Source organism: Mus musculus, chromosome 19, assembly GCF_000001635.26.
Source record: "Mus musculus strain C57BL/6J chromosome 19, GRCm38.p6 C57BL/6J".
In the NCBI taxonomy this organism is placed as follows: domain Eukaryota; kingdom Metazoa; phylum Chordata; class Mammalia; order Rodentia; family Muridae; genus Mus; species Mus musculus.
This window is the reverse complement of record NC_000085.6, coordinates 29,276,428-29,303,235: the sequence shown is the minus strand read 5'-3', so window position 1 is coordinate 29,303,235 and position 26,808 is coordinate 29,276,428. Positions and strand designations below refer to the sequence as shown.

The window sequence follows — 26,808 nt, the reverse complement described above, 5'->3', positions numbered from 1 at the left end:
CTCCATCATTAAATTCAGAGAGGAGCTTATGGGCTCACATCAATATCTTAAGCAGAGGAACTGCTGAGAAAGTCCAAACCCTCACCTATCCTCCTATAATCAAAGCCTAACCAATCCCCTGGGTTGTCATGGAAACAAGCAGCCCAGTCCATAACAGAGGCAGCTGGGGGTGAGGGTGAGGCAGAGGGTAAATGTGACCGAATACATCCCATGAATGTACGAAAACTGCCATGACACCTACTCTTATGTATAATTAATGCTCATAAAATATTTAAATAAGTAAAATAAGTTATGAATGTTCCTGGCCATTTTAGTTAAAGGTCAAAAATTACTTCTAATGCCTAACTACTATAAATTCAGTATTTAATTAATGCCAGGTTATTACATTATCATGATCTAGAAAGACTGAAAGTGTAAACGCTAAGATCAGACTGAGTTTGAATCCCAGTGCTACAATTTATTAGTCATACACCTCGGGCAAGCTGCTTAGCTTATATGTACAGTAAGTTCCCTCCTGAGTAAATGGAGCCACAGGCCTTGTCAGAAATGCTTGAGATGAGAAGTGCTTCTGGTCTCAGAGCTTTTCAGCTTCTGGGACATTGTCTTACATAAAATGTCTGTGAGTGAAGCTTCCCTACTGCAAATCCAGGCTGAGAACCACGTCAGCACCTGAGATGCCTCATGCTTAGTGCCTTTTGGTTCTGGGTTTTCAGGTTAGGACTGTTGCATCTCTAATACTCATAGAAATATACATTCTCTGTGGGTTGCAATAAGGAACCCTGAGAGGCTGGAGAGCTGGCTCAGCAGCTGAGACCACATACGGCTCTTCCAGAGGACCCAGTTCCATTCCCAGAGGACCCAGTTCAATCCCCAGAGGACCTGGTTCCATTCCCAGAGGACCCAGTTCAATCCCCAGAGGACCCGGTTCCATTCCCAGAGCCCATGCCAGGTGGCTCACAACTACTCATTTTGAGATAATACATGAGATGCATTTAGCTCAATACAAATTAGCTCAATACAAAGCATAGGATAAATATTGCTATTATTGGGAAAAGTGCTAAACTGAACATGATTAAATATTATACATTTAGGAACAGTAAGATTGAAGTTTGAAGCAAGCCCTCTAACGTCTCATTCCATTACACCAAAAGCCGCCGTACTCACCAGAATATGGGGCTTTCCCCTGGCTCCTTTACTTTGTAGTATTCTTTGTCCTGCGGCAAGACTTTGGTTAATCCGAAGTCTCCTATTTTAACCCTGTTCTCATTTTCCACCAATATGTTCCTTGTTGCCAGGTCCCTGTGGATATACCTTTTTGTACCAAGATATTCCATGCCCTATAACCAAAAGACACATTTTTCTTTTAGTAGTCATATAAATATAATTTATATGGCTGAATTCCTACAAGTTCTCTTTATTAGTTAAGAATAAGTTTGTATGATTTGAGTTAGTTCACCATGTTTATTTCATCTATAAGAGACATGTGGGATGGTGGGTACCTTGCATATCTGAGATGTGTATTGAAGAAGTTTTTTGTGATCTATCCGTTCTTTATGTTTTTGGAGATAGTCTCGTAAACTTCCATATGGTAAATATTCCATAATTAATCTTAGGTTGCGCCGACCTTTTAAATACAAAAGGAACACAATGTTTTCTTGTGCTGTATTTTACTGATTAAATACTAGGAAAAAAGCTATATGTAACTGATTTAAGTATATACAAAATCTGGGTCCATGATGATAAAAGTTAAATTAAAGGTGATATAATAGTTAGGAATACAGGTTTTCAATCCAAATTTTTAAAGAAGCTTTATAAATATTCTTAAACCTCCTTTAATTATTTTTACAAATCTAAATAAGCGGTTAAGGAATTTTTTTCAATTATAAGAAGTATCTAATATAAAAACATTTTAATAGATTATAAAAGGAAATTAATTTTGTTAAAAAAGTTAACACTTCTTCCTTAAGGGAGTGGTGAGAAGGATGATTAACCAACCAGCGGAAATACTGTTGTAGTTACAGCCCCAGATCTCCCTGCACAATCTCCAAGGCTCGCTCGCTCTCGGGCACTGACTAATATACTAGCTGGATGACAAAGACACGCTGTCAAGTTCAGACAAGTGTGCCTGGCAACATACCCGCACTGTAGCACACTCCCTTGTACTTGACGATGTTGTCATGCTGCAAGGATTTCAGGATCTCGATCTCCCTCTCAAAGTCTCGGAGGTGCTCTTCAGTGCTGTGCTGGAGTTTCTTCACAGCGACCACCTCGCCAGTGTTGTCCTGCAGCGGGTCATAGCGGCACATCTCCACACTCCCGAAGTTACCCTAACAACACAGCCATTAGGGTGGAAGCCAAACGTTTCCAAGACAACTTGATATTAATTTCTAAATATGCAGAAAATGCTGGCTGCTAGAATCAGTAGAAAGAATTCCCAGCTTCTGTTAGACAACTTTTGGAGCAATAAATGGAAGTATTATTTTAAAAACTGGGTAGTATGCCTATAAACAACCTCCTTGAGATGAAGGAGTACTCTTGGAAAAGATAAACAAGTGGTGAACACTAGTTCCTAAGGACAAATCAGGGTACACTAGGAGCTGTGGTAAGTCTCTATAACTGACTTCCGGTAACCTTTTGTCTATCTCACTGCACTTTAACTCTACTGCCAGTGAACAAGGGTTGTTACGGCCTGAGTATTGTGCGGCCCACAGAGTTATACAACGGAGGCCTAACCCTAATGTCTTATACGGTAGTGTCTTATACAGAGTGGTAAAGGTTAACTGGTCACAAGGGTGGCACCATTATAAGAACAAGAATAACTCCAGAACTTTCCCTCTCTGAATGGCTATATGCCTCAAATATTCCCAAGAGTATTCCACAGAAAAAGGAAGAGTCAATGATTAGCACAGTTAGGCTAACTTTACCGTAACCCTCAGTGCTTAGTTTTAGGAACATTCAACTGAAACTTCTCACTTAGGTAAAGGTCTCAGTGAAGCCTTCATGTTCTATCTATGCCAAAATCCAATTCATACTGAGATATGGTATAGATCGCGGTAAACAGACAAGGAAGAGAGCATATCACCACAACGGGCGGGCTAAGCACTGTGGCTTTTCTCATCTTGTTACACAGTATAGACTGTATAATACAGGCTATGTACGAGTGTGCAACCTTTTTATGGAACCTCTGTTAGTGAACATGGTCATTCAAGGTCCTATGCTCTAAGCACTCAGACTATTTCTCCCAAGATGAAGTTGGAAAGCAAACAGAATGCTGTATGCTCCCTTCTCTCTTACCCTAACTTACTCTGAACTACTAACTTCTCCTTCCAAGCGAGAGACGCAGAGTACCTTCAGTTTGGGATGTACTCCTTAGTTTATATCTATCCTCTTAAAAGATGTTGAATGTGCACTGCATGTTAAAGGACCTGAAGTATTCTTCAGTACAGCGTTATTTAACCGGAAAATTCTCTAATATTCAACAAATAAGCTTTTTTTTCTCTACAAATAACCCCTTACATTTTTTTTGTGAAAAGTATATTTAGTAACTCTAGTCCAAAGCCTTTTTGTTTCCAAAACACAATGTCTGATTATATTCTATTTGAAAACTTATGACAGCTTACTTTGCCAAGCTGCTGTAGAAACTTCAAGTGTCTCTCTTCAAACTGTGTAGGGTCCCTGTCTTCAAAAGCACCAGAAAACCCTAGGGCACCTATTCTCATGTTTGGTAGCATGTCATTTTCTGTTAGTAGTTCATAATCTGTAGGAATAAGGAATGACACATATTAAATGGTCAGATACATTCTCTAGGCAAAACTGATATTCAAGGTAAGAAACAAAACGATTTTAGAATACTAAATAACACGGGAAATGCAAAATTATTTAGATTATATTCATAGGGGCCTTTAATTATTACCCAGACTTTCAACATAGATTTTTTTTCAAAAGGTAAAATACTGTTTTCCTAAACAGGCTATTCACAAAGTGAGGTCCTACTCAATTGCTGCAGTGAGAGGTAAGTCCTAACGGCTAGCTGTGGGGCAGCTGTGCCTTGATTTCAGCACTCCAGATGTAGGGACATACAAAAATAAGCCTATCTAGCGTTTACACTAACAAGTCAATTACAAAATAGATGGGAACTAGAAAAAACAAAGGGGGGCTTGTTATAAACTCCATGTAGCCGAGTAACATGTGTGGTCAGGTAAACTTGCTTCTCATTAACTAAAAATGCAATGAATTAAAAAAAACTCTTGTTTTAGACACAGATAATAAATTCTGTGGTTAAGTTTTCTTGTTCACAAAATAAACAAGTAAATAAAATTAGGTTATAATCGGCAAGAATATCTTTTTAAAAAATAAAGACTGCCCAGTCATGTAGGACATATATACGGCAAGACATCAAAGACTGTCTCAGATGGAGCTAAAAAATGAGAAACTATCCAGTTAAAGCAAGAGAGATAGAAAGTCAGTGGTCGGGGAGACGGCCCCACCAGTCCTCACCTGGAGTAAACAGGCTGTTAAGATCACGGATGACAGCTCTGAAAGCAGGCCTGAAATCTGGCTCATAGTCCATGCAATTATTTATAAGGTTTGCTAACTCTGTCCACTTGGGTGCAGGAAGCTGATGCTTATCTTCATAGAACTGCAGCTTCTATAATGAAAGGGCCAAATGGTAAGACACACTCCACAGTGCTGTTACTTCGAGTTCTTTTCACAATTAGAAGGGCCAGGAACACACCATGGAAGAGCCCCAAGGAATCGGGGTGCCTCTCCCGTCAGCCCACATGAACTTACTCTTTGAGAATCCAGAGCACTCAGGGGCTTATCTCCTCCACTGCAGATCTCCCACAGAGTGGTCCCGAAGCTCCACTTGTCTGTTGCCAGATTGAGATTTTTAGGATTCTCAATGCATTCAGGAGGTACCCATGGTATTCTCTCCTGAAGAACTTGGAAACAACAGGAACAAACTATCGTTAATTAAGCTCCACAACCATTATTCTATATGTGAAGAGTTCCAAACTTACTTGAATAATCAAGTCTTTCGGAGCTGTACAGGACTGGCTTAAGTTTACTAAGTCTAAGGGCTGGCTGAACCTTAAAATCCTACTTCAGTAACTCAGCTTTGACAATTCAGATCGTCAAAAATGAGGGAATTTCCCACAGAGACATAGTTTTAAGAATGTTGTCAGAATCAGTATCCCGTGTAATGATTTAGATCAACTAAACTTCTTTCCATTAAACCAAAGTGTCTCACTGGGCACCACTTCCACCACCTTCCCATTAGTCCTGCCTCTCTCTACCACAGAAACAAACATGCAAGATTTACTCTCAATATTCAGAGTGTGTGTGTGTGTGTGTGTGTGTGTGTGTGTGTGTGTGTGCACATATCTCATATAAGTAATGTTACATCGTTGATGGGTGTTTTAACAACTTAGCAGCAGAGGTCACTGTGACTGGCAGATAAGCAAGGCCCAACAGGTATCATTACAATAGACAAATGATTAAATTATATCAAACAGTCTCAGTATGGAATTGGCAGACTGGGTAATGTTCAAATCATGGAATTTCCCAAATAAAGTTTCAGTAGTCCTGAACACCACTGCAAAGGAAGGAAGAAGCAGTATAACCCTCTCTGTTAGGACTCTGATAAAGAGAAAAAGATAAGAAAATGAGGATACTATTCTACCTGCTGGTAAAGCAATATAGATTATTTTCCTACATATGGAGGAGGTTAAATAGTTCATTAGTTCCTCTCTCCTTTACTATATAATTTTTTTTCAATTTAACTTCTCATTCTGAAAGGTCAATTTCCTCAAATGCAGATCTAAAAATCCCTGTGAGGCTTTCCTTTCTGCACTACTGTCCGATGATGCGTGTCCTTTTCAGCCAGCTATCAAAGTTAAGTAGCATTGGCTAAACCAGAATATTATACACCAATGCACAAAGTCTGATTAATATGGATTCTTAATTTAGAAAGTTCAGCCAAAAAATTAGTTAAGATACAGCCAGCAATATGGCTTAAGTGGATAAAGGTGTTTGCAGCCAAGCTCAAGAATAGAAGTGCAACCCTAAGGCCTCATGGTGGAAGGAGAGGGCTACCTCCCACTAGTTACCCTCTGACTGCACACATGTGCTGTGCCACACGCAGGCCTCCTCCATACAGATAGATGCACAGAAGCATAACTTCAGTGTATGGTAGAACACTTCTAAAAAAATATTTATTTATTTTATTTATAAGAGTACACTGTAGCTATCTTCAGACACACCAGAAGAGGGTATCTGATCCCATTACAGATGGTTGTGAGCCACCATGTGGTTTCTGGGAACTGAACTCAGGACCTCTGGAAGAGCAGTCAGTGCTTTTAACCTCGGAGCCATCTCTCCAGCCCAGTAATGTACTTTTTTACAAAAGGAGAAATGAACATAGTCACAATTTAACCACAACAGTTTAAATTACTAAAAGTAGTAGTTAAATGTCATTAGTAAGCAAGAACAGCAATAAACTAGAATGAAAGGAAAATTAACATGATTTTCGTGGTACCACCCAAACAACATTTAAGAATGCTGAGGGCAGCCGGTACAGAACTTACTGTCCTTCGGTAGAACTGTAATGCTAATGCCAGGATCACTAAGTTTGATGAAAGGTGGGTTCCCCGTTCTCCTGTCTTCTTCTCTGATAAGCAGGATATTTTTAGCACACACATTCCCATGAATAAGGGATTTTTCTTCCTATTAAAGTTAAATGCACATGCATTCAAATATCAATATACAAATATGTGTGCATATAATATGCCCAAAACTACAGTACAGATTTAAAGAGGACAAAACACAGCACAGTTAATACTGATGTGGAGTGTACTTTAGACAGTAAAAGGAAGTCTTCAGTTTCTTTAACTGATGCAGTAATCTATACCCACAAAGAAATGAGCATTACTTTTCAAAGGAGACTCTAAATGATAAGCACTTCTAGGTGGTAGCTGACATTAGGAAAAACAACTTCCAGTTCAGTAAACATACACTAATAACTGGAAGGCACTCTGGCAGTGTGTACCTGCCAATACTGCTTTCTCACTGTACACTGTTCAATGCCTACAAATACCGCAGCCTGCTTTCTGCTATTGCAGTAGCACAATATGCATCTATAAACTCAAGTGATATAAACTATGGGTGTCTACGGTAGTTGCAGGAGGTTAGTGGAGGCAGCGCTGACTTTCAGAGCTCATGCAATACCTCCATGTGCATACCATCCCTTTCAGAGCTGATGTAGTACCTCCATGTGCATAACCAACCCTTTCAAAGCTGATGCAAGACCTCCATGTGTATACCCATCCCTTTCAATGCCTAACACACTGAATGACTTGACACTCATTCCAAGACTTCCTTCTGGTTGCCAGGTTAAGATATGTACAGTACTTTTACAAAACAGAACGGGGAGTTTTAGTTTGTTAAAGAATTCAGGAATCACTTACTAGAAAATGCATGGCCCATGCCAACTGCTTAGCCACTCCAAGTTTCCATAATATATTTATGGAATTTTTGTTCTTCTTCAGGTATGTATCCAGTGATCCAAATTTTACAAATTCTTGAACCAGAATGTCTGCATTAAAATACAAGTAATGATAAAGCTCACGTATACATCCAGTTAAAAATGCATAACTCAAAATGTCAAAGTACTTAGGTTACTTGTGGATACAACAGGCAAATAAATCAAATTAAACAAACTGTACTAACATCAGGGAAACAATAAACACTTTATTGTACTTTTGTTTTTGGCTTATTCACAACAGTAAGAGGTAAGATGCTAAACAATGTATACCTAACATATAATTTTATATATAACATGCTACTTATTATATAGTGTAAATATACATACTCCAGCATAACTGGGGAACCTACCTAGTGCCAATATTCAGTCACTTTAGTTTCATTAATAATTCATATATGCTTTGTTTTCATAACTCCAAATCAGTTAGTACTGAAAGGACCAGTTGCTCCAGGGTTACACGAGTCACCCATAATCTGTATTGCTATGTGCACACAAAAGCTTGTATTTGTTTACTGTAATCCTCATCCATCACCTGGGCTTTAGTAAGACATATTAACTCTATTCTACATTTTAGCTTTAAACACCAGTTCCTTTGTTTTACAAGATATAACTGAACAGTCCCACAGTGCTTTCAAGTTCAACAACATCTGTAATTCCAAGGTTTTGCTGACACCTATTGTAGCCCTAAATGAGAAGGATTCTGAGACAGGCTATGACATTGACAAAGACAAGCAGCTGGCTTTACTTACTCTCCTCTCCACAGACACAGACACCATAATTCAAAACCAAATGCTTGTGAGAAAGCTGACTCATCATGCTTGCTGCTTCGAAGAAAGACTAGAGGGGGCAAAGGGAGACAAGAAACGTGAAGGAATGTCTGTCCAAAGAGTCTGTAAGTACAGAACTCAGAAAGATACCCCTGACTTAAGAGAACCAGCGTGTGTCCTACTCTCGGCTGGACAATGGGGAATTTTTAGTTTGGTGCTCTCCAAGCTTATTCTTCCGTAGATGAGACCGTGGAGAGTCTGTAAGGCTCAAGTAGCTACATTTAAAGGGAGTAGCCTCAGTATAAGTAAAGATTTAACTATACCTATAACACAACACTGAAAGCAAGTAATGCATTAATGTTATTTTAAAAATTCTACTAATTTTAGGCTGGAAAGATGGCTCCTGGCACCCACAGGGCCATTAACCACTGCTTTGTAACTCTAGTTTCAAAGGATCCTATACCCTCTTCTGACTTCCACAGACACTATGCACGTATATGGTACACAGACATACATACATGCAAAACAACCATGACATAAAGTAAAAAATAAAGAAATTAAAAAGAAATAACTAAATAAACCCTAAGGATAAAATTTATAGAAAAAATAAAATTCTCAAATGTTCTGTAGTCTCCTCATCATGTAGTCATCGATGCTCCTCTAAAAAAAAGAAGGCACAATTTTGACAGGAGCTGAAAAGGGGATGAAGTGCCTGGCCAGTCAGTTTCCACTCTGTGTATTCCCATCCAGGCCTTTCTCTGCTAACCATCTTTGTTTAATACCCAATATCATCAGCAGGCCAGCTTGTCCCTGCTCTGCAGGAATATTTTTCCTCACTCCTTTCTTTTACTCTTTTTCTCTCAAAGAAGCTGGTCTGCTTTGCTGTGCAGATGCACACTCAGCCTCCTGGGACACAGACCCTTTCGTCATCACTTTAGCACTCTCCTGCAGTCTGCCCTTTGCCAGAAGTGCTCTCCGCTCCTCTTCACTCTCCATTCCCATTTTAAGTTCCTCCTCCCCCAGCGCCACCCAGGAGTCCAGGGTGGGTTTTCCTTTTTCCTTCCACATACCCATGACAACTAATGCTCCACACATACAGACTGTCAGTGCTCCTTTACTTCTTAAAGTGATTAGTGCTTGTGGGGAGACGGTTTACAGTCTGAGGACTGCTCTCTTCTCACTGAGGGTCATTTCTGGATAGCGACTGCTGCTGAGGGCAATATTCTATTTTATAGATATTTTATAGAATCGAGTCGGGTGCCCTCAACAGCACTCTAACCAAGTGCATTATATATGCATGAAATTATGTATAGAATAAATACATTCTAAAACAAGTAAGGTGGAGAGGAATAAAGACACCCAGTATTGATCTCTAGCACACACACCTACATAAACTCCACACATAACGCCTAAAGACAGAACTTCCACGTGACCGGCTATACTGCTTCTGAGCTTAAACCCGAAGGACTGTGTACCCTACTATAGAGATCCCTACACATCCATACATATTGTTGCTATATTCACAACAGCAAGGAAATGGAATCAGCCTCAAGGCCCATTAACTGACAACTGGATAATGAAAATACATATACACAATGACATATCATTTAGTCATAAAGAAAAGAAAATCATTTCATTTGAAAGAAAACAGACAGAACTGGAAAAAAAAACCAGTATTAAGTGAGGTAACTCAGTTTGGCTCAAAGAAATAAATACCACATGTTCTCTTTTGTATGAACCCTACCTTCTAATTGTTATGCATGTGAATGTACATGTATGTATAGAGTCTAAATATAAGCAAAGAGCTCATGAGAGGCAAGAGGGGGTAACAGAATGTATAGATTTAAAAGTAGAAGGGAAGGCTAGAAATGAAAAGACTGAAAGATGGAGGGGAGGAGGGGCCGGAAGGGGAGGGGACAGTCAAGAAAAACTAATGTGTGAAAATCCGTAAGTAAATCAGGTATCTGTAAGCTAACCAAAACTAAACTAAAAACCACAGGAGTCTGGACAGAGGGATCTTGTACTATAGATAAAGCTGTTCCCAGAAGCCATGGGTTGGGAAGTGGTAATCCTAGCACCAGGGGTGGGATACCTCCTTACACATGGTTGACCAGTGAGGCCTGAGGCCCTCAAGACGATACACACAATTACCATGGCTACTGATTGTGCACCAGGCTAGACTGTAAGAGCCTGTTGCTGAAGATGCCACACATCTGAGTCACAGGACATAAATAAATCATGCAGAACTGGGCTGGAAGCTTCCTCCCTGGTCTGCAGCCCTCGCGGGGCTAGTTGCTAGGTCAAAACTGTCACAAACAGTCTTCCTGTACGCAGCTATGGCTCCTGTACACAGCAATCAGCCAGACAGGATGCCCCTAACAGCTCGATGGTGACAGGTCTTTTGACAGGTTGCGTTTTAGTTAGATTTGAGACCTGCTTTGCTGGAGTAATTCAGGTCTGGAACCGTAAAGCTGGCCCAGTTTGTGACTGGGGAGGTCGTAGGCCTGAGCAGTGCAGCTACTGCTGCTGTCGGTCACATGAGCACGGGCTCTCCATCCCACTGCCCCGAACACAACGGTCTCTGCGCACAAACCAGCGTTGCCGTCAGCCTTGGTCCTAACTAGCTTCTTTCTGCAGTGGTCAGCAGTGACCTCAGAGACTGATAGCTTGTCCAAGTACTGAGATTAAGTGACTCAAATTCCAGCCATAAATAAGACATGTAGATCACCCACTGTGACTGAGTAAGCAATGTCCCCTATATGGTTACGTATCCAAACACTTAGGTTTTGTTGCTGGTGCTTTGGGGAGATGATGCTAGAGGAGGGAGCTCATGGAGGATGGTCTTGGAAGGCTACCATTGCTTCACACTTCCAGTTCTCACTGCTGTTCCTCCTGTCACCAGGTCACGCCTGCTCTGTTATGATGAACTCTTATCCTTTTGGAATTGCAGGTGAAAATAAACACCTTTATAATTTGCTTTTGGTTGCAGTGTTTACCACGGCAATGGGAAAGTAAGTAATATATATGCCCTACAAGGACCACTGTAGGAGAAATCGTGTGCCCGCCGGAGGAAGGGTGGTATGAACAAGCACTCTGGGCTTCACATGGGTGGTGCACTCGTGAACTTAAAGCAGCTGTGTTTACCTGGCCATGTATACACAAGACGAGGCCTCTCAACACTCTTCCTTCCGTGGAGGGAGGAGGAGCTCACGTGACTACCACGCCCTAAGGAGTGTACTGGTTGTCAGGGGATGGAGACACACTGCTTTAATGGTAAGGCGAGCATATCCCTGTAAATCAACCGTCACCCACACTCACGTAAGCAACCCGAATAAAGCTCACCAGGTCACTCAAAGATGAAACAGCAGAACAGACGTTAGCTGGAATGAGAAAGAGGATCACTGGGAGGGAGACATGAGAAGGTAACAGACTAAACGCTCGAAATATATTGTGTGTGTGTGTGTAAATGGATCATAATGAAACCTATCTTATGCATAATTGATATATGCAATGAAAGCATACAATTGTATAATTTTGAAGTCTCACATGCATCTAATGTGCTTATGAATACATACACTTGCAGAGTGTAAAAAGCCACGTGAAGGATCCAACCAACGTACACACCTCTGAATAGTTCCTATGTGCTTTATCTAGGACTTTCAAAAGAACTTCCGTTTTGTGCAGTTGACCATAATCTCCAACTTCTCTTCTTACACCTTTAAAAATTTTTGTAAAAGTACCTTGGCCAAGACTTTCATTCTTTAAAAGAAAAAAAAAAAGGAAAGTGGGAAGTGAACAAAGATGGATGAAGTAAGGAATTAGAGAATAGGAAACATATTCAATGACAAAAATGTTTTTTAAAAGGATAAATATTTTAAAACTGAACCTAAATTTGAGGTTCGAAATTCTCTACTCTTCTTCCTTAAGTAATAATTAAAACCAAGGATTAATAAAATATGTTTTGACTACTGTACTTTCATGACTCCTTCAATGGCTACAACTATTGCACTCCTTAACGAGTCAGCCTTTACCTAAATTTGATGACACATGGTCCTTCCTAGGCTGTCCTCCTCATATGGTACAAAGGCAGGACAGTGTGGAGGCAGGAGCCCGATTTGTCTCTGACCACTCACCAGCTGCCCTTCAGAAGGCTACAGAATGAATCCCTGTGTGCTTCTGCTACTTGGGCTGTCCTCACTGCCCCGTTCCTCCCTCTCCCACATCTCTCTTTCTTTTTCCTGTGTGGCCCAGGCTGGCCTTGAACTCTTCACATAATGAGGAATAATGTGAATGTCCTGTAGAACTGCTTTGATTAATAAGTGAGTAAATACATGGACGTACCAAAGCCTGAAATAAACTAGATGACCATCTACCACCACCACTCTGAGTACTAGCATTTATCATGAATCTGCCCAGAATAACTGCTGAAGGCCTGCATCCTGAAGCTGCTCCACCACACAGCACTTCAACTGTCAACTTCCCCGGCTGCTCTCTGCTTCTGTCACACCTGAAAAGCAATGCCCTCGCATTCTGCAGTTCCTCCCCTCTCTAGTTCCACCCACTCTCTCTGTCTCTGTCCCTCTCCCTCTGTCCTTCTCCATCTCCCTTGTGTGGACTGTTTCTCAGGCTGAGGCTGGGGAATTCACTATTGAACCCCAAGCCAGCCTCCAGTGTACTATCTCCCTACCTCAGTCTCCTGAGCACACGCGTGGCAGGCATAAGCCAATATGCTTCATTTAAAAATTCTGGGGTTTGCTGTTACATTTGAGATGCTGTGGCTAAAGTTGGAACTTTGTACACACTAGACAACCCCTATCTATCGCTGAGCTACACCACGGTTGCTTTCCAATTCCCTCAGTCTCAGGTCAGGGGCGGGAAAGGAACCTGCTTTCTACACTGTCTACTAAGCGGCAAGTACAACAGTAGGTTTTTACACAACTATTCCTTCTTTCCTGGAATTCTGTCTTTAAGTTACACACCTTAAATGTTTTCATTTTGCTGTTTTTCAAGCCCTCTTTAAAGATACCTACATTTTATGGTCTATACTTGAAAATTATATAAAATTACTAGAAGTTTAAGTTTAATGTTTGGTTTGATGACCTCTACTTAATTTTGGGTGGCTTCCCTGTATGTTTTAATTTTTTTAATTAAAAGCTTATTTTTGGAGTGGTTTATCTATGGGAATCCTGGAAAATGTGAGTTAAGGAAACATCTCTCTTTCTCTCTTTCCTTTTTGGTTGTTGTTTGTTTTTTATTTTGTTTTGTTTTTGAGGAAAGGCCTCATATAGTCCAGAATCGCCCTCAACTCCATATGGAGCCAAGGATGTCCTAAAGCTGTTCATATGTCTGCTTCTCCCCCAAGGGCTGGAACTATGTTCCTAGACCCGAGTGGGCTTTCCAAAAGCTCTGCATGTGCTTCTCCAAGCGTCTATGGCACCGTCTTCAACGTACTGGCTTAGTGTTTCTCAGATCGTGTAAGGGATCTAACAAAGCCTACACGCAACAGCTTATAAACTCCTCTTCTTCTTTTCACTAAATCAATTGAAACAGACAAGATTAATGTTTTTCCTCTTGCGAGTAGGCAGACACTTCACTCTCTATACACTAGATGCACACTCTTGTAGGTTCCAGCTCTATTCCGAGATAAATCTCACTTCTAAGTCGCGCCCTCGGACAAACCTAGGATCAGCCCTTTCTTTGTAATGCTTCTCACTCTAACCTCTATGATACAAAGACATGCCCTCTCACACCACACACTAGTCAAGCCGTCACCTACAGACTATTTTGTTTTCAAGTCCTTAAAGACAATCCACAGAATTCCCCTTACTCGCTTGCATACATGGGAACTAAGACAGGTTATTTTAGCTTTTAAATTTCCCAAAGGAATATTTTTAAACTTCTGAAAAGAGACCATAACTCTATTATTAATTCTGCTAATTTATGCTGTAAGACTGGCATATTTCCTAACATTTATGAATTTTATAAATGATAAATTTTGAAATGCAAATTATAATAAAATTTCAACTATAACATGAATCTAATTATCAACTAAGAAATTTTAAAAGACACTGCTTTAAAGGGACAAAAAAAAAAAGAAACCACCCAATTATCAAGATTGGCTTACAAATATTAAATCTTCATTCCTGATTTTGTGAAACACCATTTGATTCACATTATTATGCCTCTGTAATGTTGGTGAGATCTGAACATCAGAAATACCATTTGTTCTGAAGACGAGAAGGTTTGATTTATCTGGGGGAAAAAACACAACGTATCTGTTTCATATGTGGGTAGGTCTGCATATAAGCAAAGCACAGCAAAACTATGACCTCTCCAGATAAGTGACATGAGTGTGCTCTGTGTCTTAGAATCTCTCAATGGCTGCTTAGTTATACTAGGAACTTTACTATTCAACTCTGGTGGAAATATTCTTACTAGCTAACACACACATTCAAACTTACAATCACTTCTTAGCAGAATTTATTTTCTGGGAATTTTAAAGAAATTATTTTAAAAAGAGATTTACAATCTTGCAATTTCATTTTAAAAACAAGAAACATTAAAAATCCTAAAAACATATATGAAAGATATAACATGCAGGAATTTGGCAGTAGAGTTAGGAAGTTTCATAAGCAAATGGCTGACAAGTTCGAAGCAATTATCTTTAGAACACCTTAGAAAGGCGCTTCCAGTCACGCACGCTCAGGCTACATGTACCAAAAAGCACAAGAGAAAGATCAACTTGCTCTCACACAGCCCTGCCTTTTGCCTACTTCTTTTCAAATCACTGCCCACTACGTGCAGACTAGGACTAGAGTAACTGGAGAGTTGTTGCTACCTTTTGGCTTTGGGGGGCAGCATTTGGTAAACTGGAAGATGATACTGTCTGAGCGCACAGTTTCCATCTGGTAGCAATTCAAAAGGTCCTTAAGGTTACTGAAGTTCCTCTTAGTCCCGCTGAGGTTGTATTCTCCATTCTCATTCTTCGTAATCAAACAGTGTTTATATTCAATGACATTTTCTCGCTACATAAGTTTAATTATAAGAAGAAGAGAAATCACAATGATAATTATGCAGATTCTTCAGCCAAAGGGGCTATCAAAAAACAGCCAACAGAATATTTCGATGATGAAGCTATAAATCCTTAGGCAGTGCCTCTGGAAGGCGTTCGATCAGTGCCACATCCTACAAAAGAGCTCAGTAACTGATTTCAAGTGTAACAGCGTCCCTTGTCTAGCGCTGGTGCAGCATATGGACCTTCGCGAGTTCACCGCTTCCCCCACCTCTATTCTGCCCATCAGCACACACCCTGATGTGACTGTATCCATCCCTTAGCTCACTGCAGTGATAACATACTTTACTGGTGAGGCCCTCCCTAACAGGACTGACTCTGCTCCACAAGCAAAGACTATGCATTGCATTCTATACTATTCTATCTTTGTAATTATCTCTACTATGACGTTGTTTAGTTCTATCTTAAAAACATTTGTCTTAATGTAATAAACAATGAACTACTTCATTTATCTTAATAATTTGACCTGCTTTATTACTGTATTCCTCCAGCCTGGAGCAATTTATAAAATTACTTTTAATGCCTCAAGGCAATTGCATGGCTTCTATATTTTAAAACATCTTTCTGAATAAATACTATATTTTCCAATATTGTCTATTTCTGCCTATACTAATCACAAAGCTTAACTGAGTATGTTAAGTATACTTTAAAATTTTTGTTTTCCAACAGATTTTTGAAACATAGGTTTCTATCATACATTCTCTAATTTCTCATCACACCTATTAGGCCCAGTGATTGACAAACATTTGAGCATGGTGAGTAAGTTATGTAATGGTGAAGGGACGAGGTACATACACCTGCTGCCCTTATACTCAGTTCCTTCACTACATGTGCTGAGTGCTACGTAGGTGCTTTTAGGAAATAATTGAATAACATCTTTACCTTCTATATTTTTATAAAATAAATCTAGATGTTGCTACAAATCCTCTCAAGATTTAGAGCATGTAGCTGCATATATTTTAAAGATAAATATGGATAAACAATCTTCGATGAGATCCAAATTCACGTGCATTTAACAGTGAGTGTCCAGTGCACTCTTATATGCAATCATGTCCCTGGTGCTCTGAATGTCGCAGTTAGTAACCTATTCTAGAATCAGGAAATGTTCTTGTCACTTATTTTCCTCTAAACGATTTGGTAAATATTTTTGGTTGTTGTAAGTAGACTTGAGTATACTTAACGAAATAACCACTTGACACATGGCTAATACTCAAACATCAAAAAATAAAATAAACGTCAAAAACAAAGGCATTATAGTTATTTATGTATTTACATTAACTTTATGAATTATTTATTTTATGACATTTTAAGATATGCCAAGTATGACTATGCCAATTACCATCTCAAGAACTATAATTCTTAATATTAAAAATAAAATACTTCTTGACGGAGAAAGACAGATTACACAACATGTTGCTATTAATAAATGTGACCTACTAACCTCAACAGCAAAGGTCAGAAAGTATTTGTTGAAGTCCTTAGGGCTGCATCGTAGCACATATAGTCCAGTCTGGTTACCCGCCTTCTTTAGTTTGCTAATGGCAAAATCCATTCTACAAGTCAAGGAGAAATCATATGAATGGCAGCTTGCACATGTGACTGACAGCCACAGCAACCAAATAAAAATCACGCCTCAGAACACTCCCTACTATATATAGCTACAAAATTTGTTTTCAAGAGAAATAAGTGTATCGAGTTATTTTGTAGTGAGTTCAAACCAATTCAAGGAATAATTATATTATTTTAAGACACTACGAAACAATAAAGCCACGAGGAAAATTCATTCATTTTGATGTTCTGCTTTTTACAAATTGAATAATTTAAAAAATATACTCCCATAAAATCTCTCATGTCTCTTCTATCCCAGAAATACTAATACAAAATCATCTTTCTATATTTACAACAGTATCAAATCTAACCGAAGATCTGCAGTGACTGGAAAATACCAGTCCAAAAATGTCCTATGTGCCAAAAGAATTAGTATGTGCATAAATTTCAAAGACGCAGCACTGGAGAGCAGGATGTAATTTACACAACAATAGGAGGCCTGCAAAGGTGCTGGGTGGTCATAAGGTCCCTGCCCTGCTGAGAACAGCCAAGAGCCACCTGGAAACAGGGAGTCTCAACTGAAAGACTGCTCAGATTAGACTGGCCTGTGGCCGCGTCTGGGGGATTATCTTGACTGTTAAGGGATGTGGGAGGGTGCTGCCTACGATGCTTTCCTTAGGCAGGCTGCCCATAAACAAGGAGAGTGAGAAAGGAAGCAGGGTTTGCGTGGTTTCTGCCTCGGTTCTTGTTTGAGCTCCTGCTCTGGCACCCTCTATGATGGACTGTGACCTGGACTGTGAGCCAATTAAAAGGCCGTTTCTCTTCATGTTGCTTCTGCTCAGCAACAGAAAGCAAACTAGAACAGTAATTCGTAGCCTTGGGTATTGAAAGGTAAAGAAATGAAAATACAATTAAGTATAAATCCAGACTATATTTAATTAGAATGTCCAAACAGTGAACCTTTTCGGCACTGTGTAAAGTTCCCCTGCACAGTACTGACCTAGAAACATGGGTATTAAGCACACTTTGTAGAACATTTCCCTCTGAAAAATGTACTCTGGTGACCAGGACAGCGTGTCAATGTCTTCCTTACAACTGTCTTGTTGCTTTGAGGAAAGGTCTCTCACTGAGCCAGCAGCACTCAGCTGTCTGTCTGGCCTGAAGCTCTCGGGATGTGCCTGACTGTCTCATCTGTTAGATCGGCTATGTTCAGTCTTGTACTGGAGTGCCTGGAATTCGGACTTCCACAGTCCTTATGCTAACCTACCAGCCAGCTCCTAGAACTGTCCTGTGAAATGTGGCATTACTCACGATATTGGGCCGTGGCAGTTGCTGTGTATGTTCTCGAGCACAGCTGGGGGAGCCACCTCTTTGCAGAGGTAATGGTGCGCATCCGCAGTTAGTCTGTAATACCCGTCAATTAATGACACGAATGACAAGGCTTCTTTTAATGAGCTAAGTTCTATCTCCTAATCAGAAAAGAAAAAGAAAACCATGGAATTAAAAAACCAATTAAATTCTAATGTTGGAAATTCTCTATACTCTATTCTGGTTAATTTCCTCTAAATTGTTCAAATATTTTGTATAACTTCCAGTTAGTTCCCTAGCATGATTTAACAAATCCTTCTATCTGATATGTAAGACCCTCCCAAACACAGGCTTAGCTCACCTTCCCAGTTAGTCACTAACCATTCATAACTATACACTTCAATGACCCTGAGAGAGTTAGTCAGAATCTAATACATACATAAAAGTTGAGATTAATTATAAATACAAACATTTATTTTTATATACTGCTCAGACTAAACTACATGTGTTAGGATATGGAAGTATGCTGAGATTTTTTTTTATTAAAATATATACATATGAACATATAATCAAAAATGTGTCACTTTATCTAATAGAAAAGCACACATACTTAAAAAGTACTTATTTTCCATTTATCAAAATAATCAATGTAATTGAATGCTTTTTAAAAAAGCCCTATTTATAGCAGCAAGAAAAATGCCCTATGTTGAATTAAACTTAACCAAAAAATTGAAAATGATTGTTAAAAGTTTCAAAATACTCTTGTACAATGTAACACATTATCTGCATACACAGAAAATGAATTATGTTCTTGGATAAGGAAATTCAAGATTATAAAAATATAAAAATATCTCCTAAAGTGGGCACAATGGCATATGCCTTTAAGCCCAGCACTTGGGAGGGAGATCTCTGTGAATTCAAGGCCAGTCTGGTTTACAGGACAACCAAAGCCACATAGTGAGACCCTGTCTCGTGAAAAACAAAAACAAAACAAGCACAGAAATTCCAAATTAATTTCTAAATTGCACAGTCTCCAAGAGAAGGCCAACAGATACTCCAGTTGATACACATGGGAAAACCAGACAAACATGGGACTCTGAACACCAGCGGAGTGGACATCAGAGAAGTGATGACTCACGCATCAGAGAAGGATGCATCCTCCTGCCTTTCCTCTAGTTCCCAGATTGCATACAATAAAGGGTTTGCTGGGCTGGCACTCTTTAGAGCATACTTACGGCTATAATCAAAATACTTAAGTAACTTTGATACTAAGACTCTATTGTACTTCTGAAAATTTCTAAAATGGAAACATTACTAATGTATAATACAAACTTACCAAAACTTTACCATCTTGTTTATGGACAGTTACAATTCTACTTTCATTTGAGCATTCCTGGTTTGCTTGCTTAATACTGACATCAATAATATCAGGGAAATCACAATATAACTGTACGTCCTGTAATCAAGAACATTTAGGAAGGCACAGTGACATCAAACGAAGCTTAAGAAGGTGCTGATAGCCACTTAAAGTTCTCTAAAGGGACACTGACAACAATGTATAGGCATCGGATGAGATTACTTCTCCTAAATATTGAACCTGAAGACGAAGTTTATGTTTCTTGTATTGACTTCAAAATGAGAGCACTAGGGGCTGGAGAGAGGGCTCAGCGATTAAGAGCACTGGCTGCTTGTTCTTCCAGAGGTCCTGAGTTCAATTCCCAGCAACCACATGGTGGCTCACAACCATCTGTAATGGGATCAGATGCCCTCTTCTGGTGTGTCTGAATAGAGTGACAGTGTACTTACATATATAAAATAAATAAATCTTAAAAAAAAACATACTAAAAAAAGTGAGAGCATTAAAGTATGACAGTGTGATACAGAACTTAACCCAGTTAATATTAAAAAGAATGATTGTCAGAAAAGTAGAGAATTATTAACTATTTTAAAAATTAATATAATACTAAATTGCTGAAATCATATACGAATGATACATGTGAACAGTTTCAGTGTTCCAATGCAAATATAATAGAATTAATTATATTATCAAAATCAATTAGTCTTATGATTGTACTTAAATTTCAGAAGTTAAAGAGTAAAGGAAACAATGTTAACTTTAAATTACTTAAAGAATTCAATCTTTCTCTGAAACTGGAAGAAAGTCATTACTAATTATTTTGCCACAAAAATTAACAAAACATTTAAGAACATTGTGATACAAACTATAGTTACATTTTTACATAAATAAAACTTCTACCAGCAGAGAATGGCAAGACTTTACTCAAATAACCACATTTACTTTGCTTTTATGGGCATTCTACATAAAGAAGAAAGAGCAAGAATGTATCATTAGGATTACCTGTTCTGTCAGTGTCTCACTTTCCTTATGTTTCCCTCTTGACCACTGAATTCCACCGTTTCCAGTTATTATAATGGTTGCAAAAATCTCCTCACCTGAAGGACCTCTTGCAGATTCTTTTACTTCAAACTGTTCTGTGTAGAAGGCAGACTGCAGGGTTTCCAGGTTTATAAGATACTTAAGTTTTAGGTTCCTGGCAGTGGCTTTACATTGACTGAATTGCTGAATGAATCTGCGAAATCTGTACCTGATTCGCTTCCGGGTTAAAATGTGATAGTCTTGGATCTTCGCTCGAACGCACTTTGGTAAGAATGTCTTGTAGCTAGAAACAACAAGTACACAGCAAACAAATTCAGGAGATTAGTTCCTGCCTTTTCCCACAATAAGCGGGTTCAACATAACTACCATCTGATATATATGCAAGAAAAAATTCTCATTTGATGGGCATTCTCATTTGATAGGCATTCTCTTGGTGACAACACAGTTTATGACCTATTAATTTTCTTCCCAAAGTGAAATGAGTACTGTCTAGATAATAATAAAGTCTCTAAAATCTTGTTTTCTCTAATTATCTTATATGCCTGAAATGATTTATAAGTTTGGGCATTTATTTCTCTGTGCTACAAATATTTCCTATAATGCTATACTCCAAATTTTTTCTGAATTCTGCAAACATCCATGGCTGGACACTACTGCTTGCTATATAAACACACTTTATTGTTTGTATTATTTTGTGAGCTTAGCTTCAATAAGTCCTAATAATTTCATTCTGATCAAAACAATTCCTTTTAAAAATTTTGCAATTCTTCTGTATATTTATTTCTATGTACAATGGCCTCTAGAACCTAGCTGTGTTTCTAAAGCACATCTACATTAAATCTGCATGCTAACTTTTACTCCGAACATCCATCTCTCAACGGGCTAGTTCTTTTTTTGTTTTGTTTTGTGTGTTTGTTTTTGTTTTTTTGTTTTTTTGAGACAGAGTTTCTCTGTATAGCCCTGGCTGTCCTGGAACTCACTCTGTAGACCATGCTGGCCTCGAACTCAGAAATCCGCCTGTCTCTGCCTCCCAAGTGCTGGGATTAAAGGCGTGCGCCACCACCGCCCGGCAACTGGCTAGCTCTTATGAGAGGAAAGTGGTCCAGTATTTATTCCAGAGGTGAAATAGGGGTTCCAGCCTCTGTTCTGAGAATATTGTGGGCGCCACTTCACAGCATCACCTACACCATTCTGGGCCTATTTATTTTCCACCAATGAAATTCAAGGCCTGTCCTAGATGAAGTACTCATCATTTTAAAAGACTCTTAGCTGACTGCTAAAAAGTCACTAAAATTCCAGTTATGTATTTTATAATCAAATGTCATTAAATATGTAGTCAATAGACAGTCAAAAGTCATAATTTAATTATTTTTAAACTTCCATGTGGGTTTACCAATGTCTATGCCTTCAAATGTGAGTGGTGAGGCACGGCCAGAGCTCCTCAATCTACATTCAGTGACATCAGGACATAACAATATTATAGATATACCATAAATATAAGCAAAGATTTTAAAAATCAGAATTTTTCCCTATTTTTTGGAATTGTCTGGTATTATTACCAAAGCTTCATAGCTTATACCTTTCCTACTTCCCACAAGGCCTCTTGTGGCTCTCAAAGCTGTGAGGTCAAGTAGCCACAATTGCTAACGAAAGCTACATTAGAGGACAGCTGGGTTATGTTCTAGGTTGATAATTACCAGTTTCCAATAGCTCCATCAAGCATACTGTTTTACTCCACTTCTCTGTTCCACAGCTATTCTAAACCAAATGGTCTTCTGTTTCAAACCTCAGCCATAGTCTTCCTCGTGTTCTTTCTCAACAAATGCTTTTATGGCTTCATGCAGACTGTGTATGCCTGCTGGGGTGAGAGGTCCTCTAACTGGGAATTCTTTAAGATTTCTGCTAACAAATCTATACACATCCATGCTCATTGTCTTCTCCTTCCCAACAATGCAATAAATGAGGTATAAACCTGACAGATAAAAGCTAATTCTTTCACATGTATCACCCACTCATACCTCTCCCTTCCTATAACACAGAGAGAGAGAGAGAGAGAGAGAGAGAGAGCGCCTAGAGAGAGAGCCTCTCAACCTTATTCTATGTATTATCTCTCTTCTACCCACATGTTTAAATACTAACGTCCTTCCCATATTAAATTTAAGCTTGCCTTGATTCATGTTCCCAGCAGCTACAGAGTACAGAGGGAAGGGAAGGGTTCCTGCTACTGTCAGGAAAGCCTCTCTCCTTACTAAACGTGCCTTCTGTTTTCCTTAGACACTTTCAGCAGCATTCAACACCAGTATCTCTCTCTCCTTGAAAGTCTCTGCATCTCCTTGTGCATTCCTTTTCCATCTCCATTTTGGATTAGTGGGATTTGTGCTTTGTGAGTAAATACTGTGTAATTCCTCAAGACTCGATGTGGACCATCTTATCCACTGTCTTTTTCTCTAGGTTCTCTCTCTCTCGCTTGCTTTTCTCCATCCCCGATCACTATGCTCTAAACCCACACCCGTCACAGGCAAGTCAGTTTACCCATGCTAAGTAGGAATAAATGAGACATAGCACAATTCACCCATTTCTGCAAGCCCTGGAAACCTCGTTGACCTTTTGTTTTATCTTTCCTTACAGCCTTTGACTTTCTCTCTAAATCAATCAATCAATCTCTCTCTCTCTCTCTCTCTCTCTCTCTCTCGCTCGCTCGCTCATTTTTCTCATAGTAACCCAACCACCACATGTCCTGGAGGAGGCACTACCATGGCCTAGTTTGTGATCAGCTAACACTTTATTCATTTCACCTCTAATTTTACATCTCCTCACTTGAGTTCCACAAATAATTCAATCAAGAAATTTAAAAGATAATAATTCACAAATTATGAAAAAGCATTTTAAGTTCTTTAAATGTGGTAACTTATATCTAGAGATTTACTTATCTTGTATCTAGAATATAAAAAAAATTAAACACAATATAAATGCATTTATTTATTTAAATAAATTTAAAGTGAATATAAATTACTCACTTTAAAAATGACCAAGAATTTAAATGAACAATCTTCAAAGAAGATATGCATTTGGTCAATAAGCTTTTTAAAAGCTACTAATCAGCAGCAGTCACTGGGAAAATGAAACCCAACCCACACTTAGACACCGCTACCCCTACGAGGACTCAAAGAGAGAAATAACATGCAGGGCACAGTGGCACATGCCTTTAATCCTACCTCAAGTGTGTCAAAGGCAGGCCCACCGCTGTGCACTCGACCACCCTGGCTTACACAGCATTCTATGTTAGTCACAGCTATGCAGAAAACCTTGCCTCAAAAACATAACATAAAATGGAACTGGTTGTCAATAAAAAGAATGAAATAGCTGATATAGGCTATTGTACCTTTGAACCTGAAGAACACTGTGCTAAGGTTGGCAAGAGGTCTCAGTAAAAGCAAGCCACACCTGAGTTACATCACCAGCGCTCACAATGAAGGAAGAGAAATGATCCCTGAGAGCTGTCCTCTGACCTCCACATGACATGCACAAACCCACACTGTCATACACTTGCATTGATAATGAAAAAACTTTAAAAACTTAGAGAAAACATCAGAAGAAGTCAGACTCAGGAAAATGCCACTCCATGTATGGTTCGATTTATATAAAAAGACCAAAATAAGCAAATCCAGAAAGACAGAGATAGATGAATGGTTGCCAGAGTCTGGGGAAAGGAAGACTAGGGCTGAAACACAAATGTACATGGGGTTTCTTTTAGGAAGAAAGAAATGTTTTGAAGATTGTGTGTAACCCTCTTTATACAATGTTGTGAATGTACTTAAAAAGTTTAATGGTTTTAATTATGTATACATTGTGATATGTCAGTTGCATGTATACAAAAACCCTTATGACTAGTTAATAATTATCAATTTTTAAAGTAAAAGAAACAAAAAACTACTAAATATTTCCTCTCATAGGTGGAGTCCAGAGTTTCTGAAAAAAACCACAAAGTAGAATTGTACCTGTTCTGTGCTACTTGGGCGTTCTTTTTTCCACCCTTTCAGTGCCCTACCACTAGATAAGAGAGAAAGGAAAGAGAGAGGGGAGAGAGGAAAGAACCTGAATGAAGTCAGGGGTTGGGAAGGTGGCGATGTTATCGTTACCCTACTTCCTGCTGACTAAGGATGTCCAGTTCCTTGGTTCAAGTTTGATCTCCACCATCAATTAGATATCTTTATCTAATTTCTTTTTCTTCTCTGCACATGAGTACTTAACGAATCACAGCCAACAATAAACCAACTACCAACCAACAACTCACCCCGCTTCTTAGGGCCCTCTAATACACATTCTTATACACCTTCTAAAAAGTCCCCAGAATTCCAAACATCACGCAATTGCAGAAACTATCTGCAGGTGGCAAAATCACACCTCTTCCAGAGCATGAGGCGAATCTTAGTTAACTGCTGTGGACAATCTGAAGCATCCCCATATCCTTTGATGGGGATTAAAATAAAAATATTCTTATCATATTCTGTTTTTTAAAGACACCAAAATTCCAAAATTTCCACTAATAGAATGGGGATTATTTGGACAGTGGTGAGGTGGATATTCATGTACGAAAATAAAAGGAAACCATTACTTTGTACAGTTAAGAAACACTAATAAAAGGCAGAAAGGTGATTTTTTAAAAAAAGCTTGTATACAGGTTTATAGCCTCATTCCATGAGAGGGTTAAAAGAATCAAGAAAATAATTATATATTCAAATCTTCTGGGTCATTTGCCAGATAGAAGTCTAATATGCCTAAGTTATGAACCATGACTTGAAAACTATCGCTTCAGATCATGTGCACAATATAAGAACTAGGCATGAAATACTATGCCTTAAAGTATTTTTCCATTATTCTGAACTTACTGAGTCTTTTCAGAACACATAAAGCAAATAATGAACACCTGTGATGTTATAGAGCCTGAAAACTCAATCTCTTCCAGAGTATGCGCTGTAGTAGGAAAGTTTGCCCCTAACTGTTTTAGTTTCTGAGCGGTCTATGTGGGGAGCACGCATGTACATGCTGGTGTATGTGCTATGCAACCTCAAGGGGGTCAGAGTCAAGGTGGTGTCTTTATCACTTCCCACCTAATTGGACTGGGGTTCCAATTGACCGAGCTACTATGTGGGTGCGGAGAATCCCCAAGCCTGGGAAGTCAGCCAGTGCTCCCCCAGTACAGACCCTATTTTAAAGTTTTACTTTATATTATTGTGGGTATGCCCATGACATGTTTGGGGGCACACTGCCACAGCACTTGCCTGGAGGTCAGAGATAAATCTCTTAGGTCAGTGCTCTCCTTCTACCTTCCTGTGGGCTTCACGGATCAAACTCAGGCCAGCAAGCCGGTGTAGCAAGCACCTCTCTAGCCCCCTCGACCTTATTTTATGAGGCAGTCTCTTACGGAGCCTGGACCCGTCTCACTGTGTTGACTGTGTCGAACGGTGGTCAGCCACACCCTGAGAGCTGTCTGCCTTGACCTACCCACCTACAGTTACAGGTGTACAGTGTCATCCCGGTATTTATGTGGTTCAGGGATATGAACCACAGTGCAGTAAGTACTTCACCCACTGGGCCATCTCCATAACCCCTCCATTTTTATTATAAAATCAAATGTGTGAGCAAACACAGGAAATACAAGCAAACGATACAAAGTATGTAATGCTTTGTGAGAGGAAATTACCTGACAGAGTTATAGACAGCCAGTGGAGTCTGGTCTTTCTCCTTAGCTATTCTCATCATGTCTAACACCGCCATCCCAAGACACTCTTCCTGAGTTTCATGAGTCACAGGTACTTTTATCCATCCGTGAACAAAATCATGCCGCCACTGAAAAACAGAAACGATAAGGCCATGGCTCAGGTTTTACTATCACATTTATGTTATATGCTATAAGTTAGCTCCTAAAATACGCATTTAAAAGTAATAAACCAAGTTCTGCTTTTATCATTATACCACAAAGAATTATACCACAAAGAATTAACCAAGGTTCATATACAAATAGAAACTGATTTAAATTGGGTTCATAGCCTATCTTTCTTTCTCTTTTCTTTCTTTTTTCTTTTTTTTGTTTTGTTTGTTTTTCCAGACAGGGTTTCTCTGTGTAGTCCTGACTGTCCTCAAACTTGCTCTGTAGACCAGGCTAGCTACA

General features: G+C 39.2%; 1 protein-coding gene across 7 annotated transcripts in view; it reads right to left on the bottom strand.

The window, feature by feature from the left end:
- Jak2 (Janus kinase 2) overlaps positions 1-26,808 on the bottom strand; it is a 61,293-nt gene that overhangs the window by 9,860 nt on the left and 24,625 nt on the right. For 3 of the 7 annotated variants that reach the window (NM_008413.4, NM_001048177.3, XM_011247155.3), the window contains 17 exons: positions 26,341-26,486; positions 20,598-20,919; positions 19,575-19,694; positions 18,242-18,399; positions 16,824-16,935; positions 15,149-15,335; positions 14,435-14,562; positions 11,935-12,069; positions 8,293-8,380; positions 7,467-7,594; positions 6,588-6,726; positions 4,792-4,943; positions 4,498-4,648; positions 3,621-3,757; positions 2,138-2,327; positions 1,500-1,624; positions 1,165-1,337 (listed from right to left, as the gene is read on the bottom strand). In NM_008413.4, the coding sequence (NP_032439.2) occupies positions 1,165-1,337; positions 1,500-1,624; positions 2,138-2,327; positions 3,621-3,757; positions 4,498-4,648; positions 4,792-4,943; positions 6,588-6,726; positions 7,467-7,594; positions 8,293-8,380; positions 11,935-12,069; positions 14,435-14,562; positions 15,149-15,335; positions 16,824-16,935; positions 18,242-18,399; positions 19,575-19,694; positions 20,598-20,919; positions 26,341-26,486 (2,591 nt within the window). Of the gene's footprint in view, positions 1-1,164; positions 1,338-1,499; positions 1,625-2,137; positions 2,328-3,620; positions 3,758-4,497; positions 4,649-4,791; positions 4,944-6,587; positions 6,727-7,466; positions 7,595-8,292; positions 8,381-9,363; positions 11,691-11,934; positions 12,070-14,434; positions 14,563-15,148; positions 15,336-16,823; positions 16,936-18,241; positions 18,400-19,574; positions 19,695-20,597; positions 20,920-22,333; positions 22,691-26,340; positions 26,487-26,808 lie in introns of those variants that run through there. The other 4 variants (XM_017318068.2, XM_006526714.4, XM_006526713.4 and 1 more) reach the window with 4 other exon arrangements.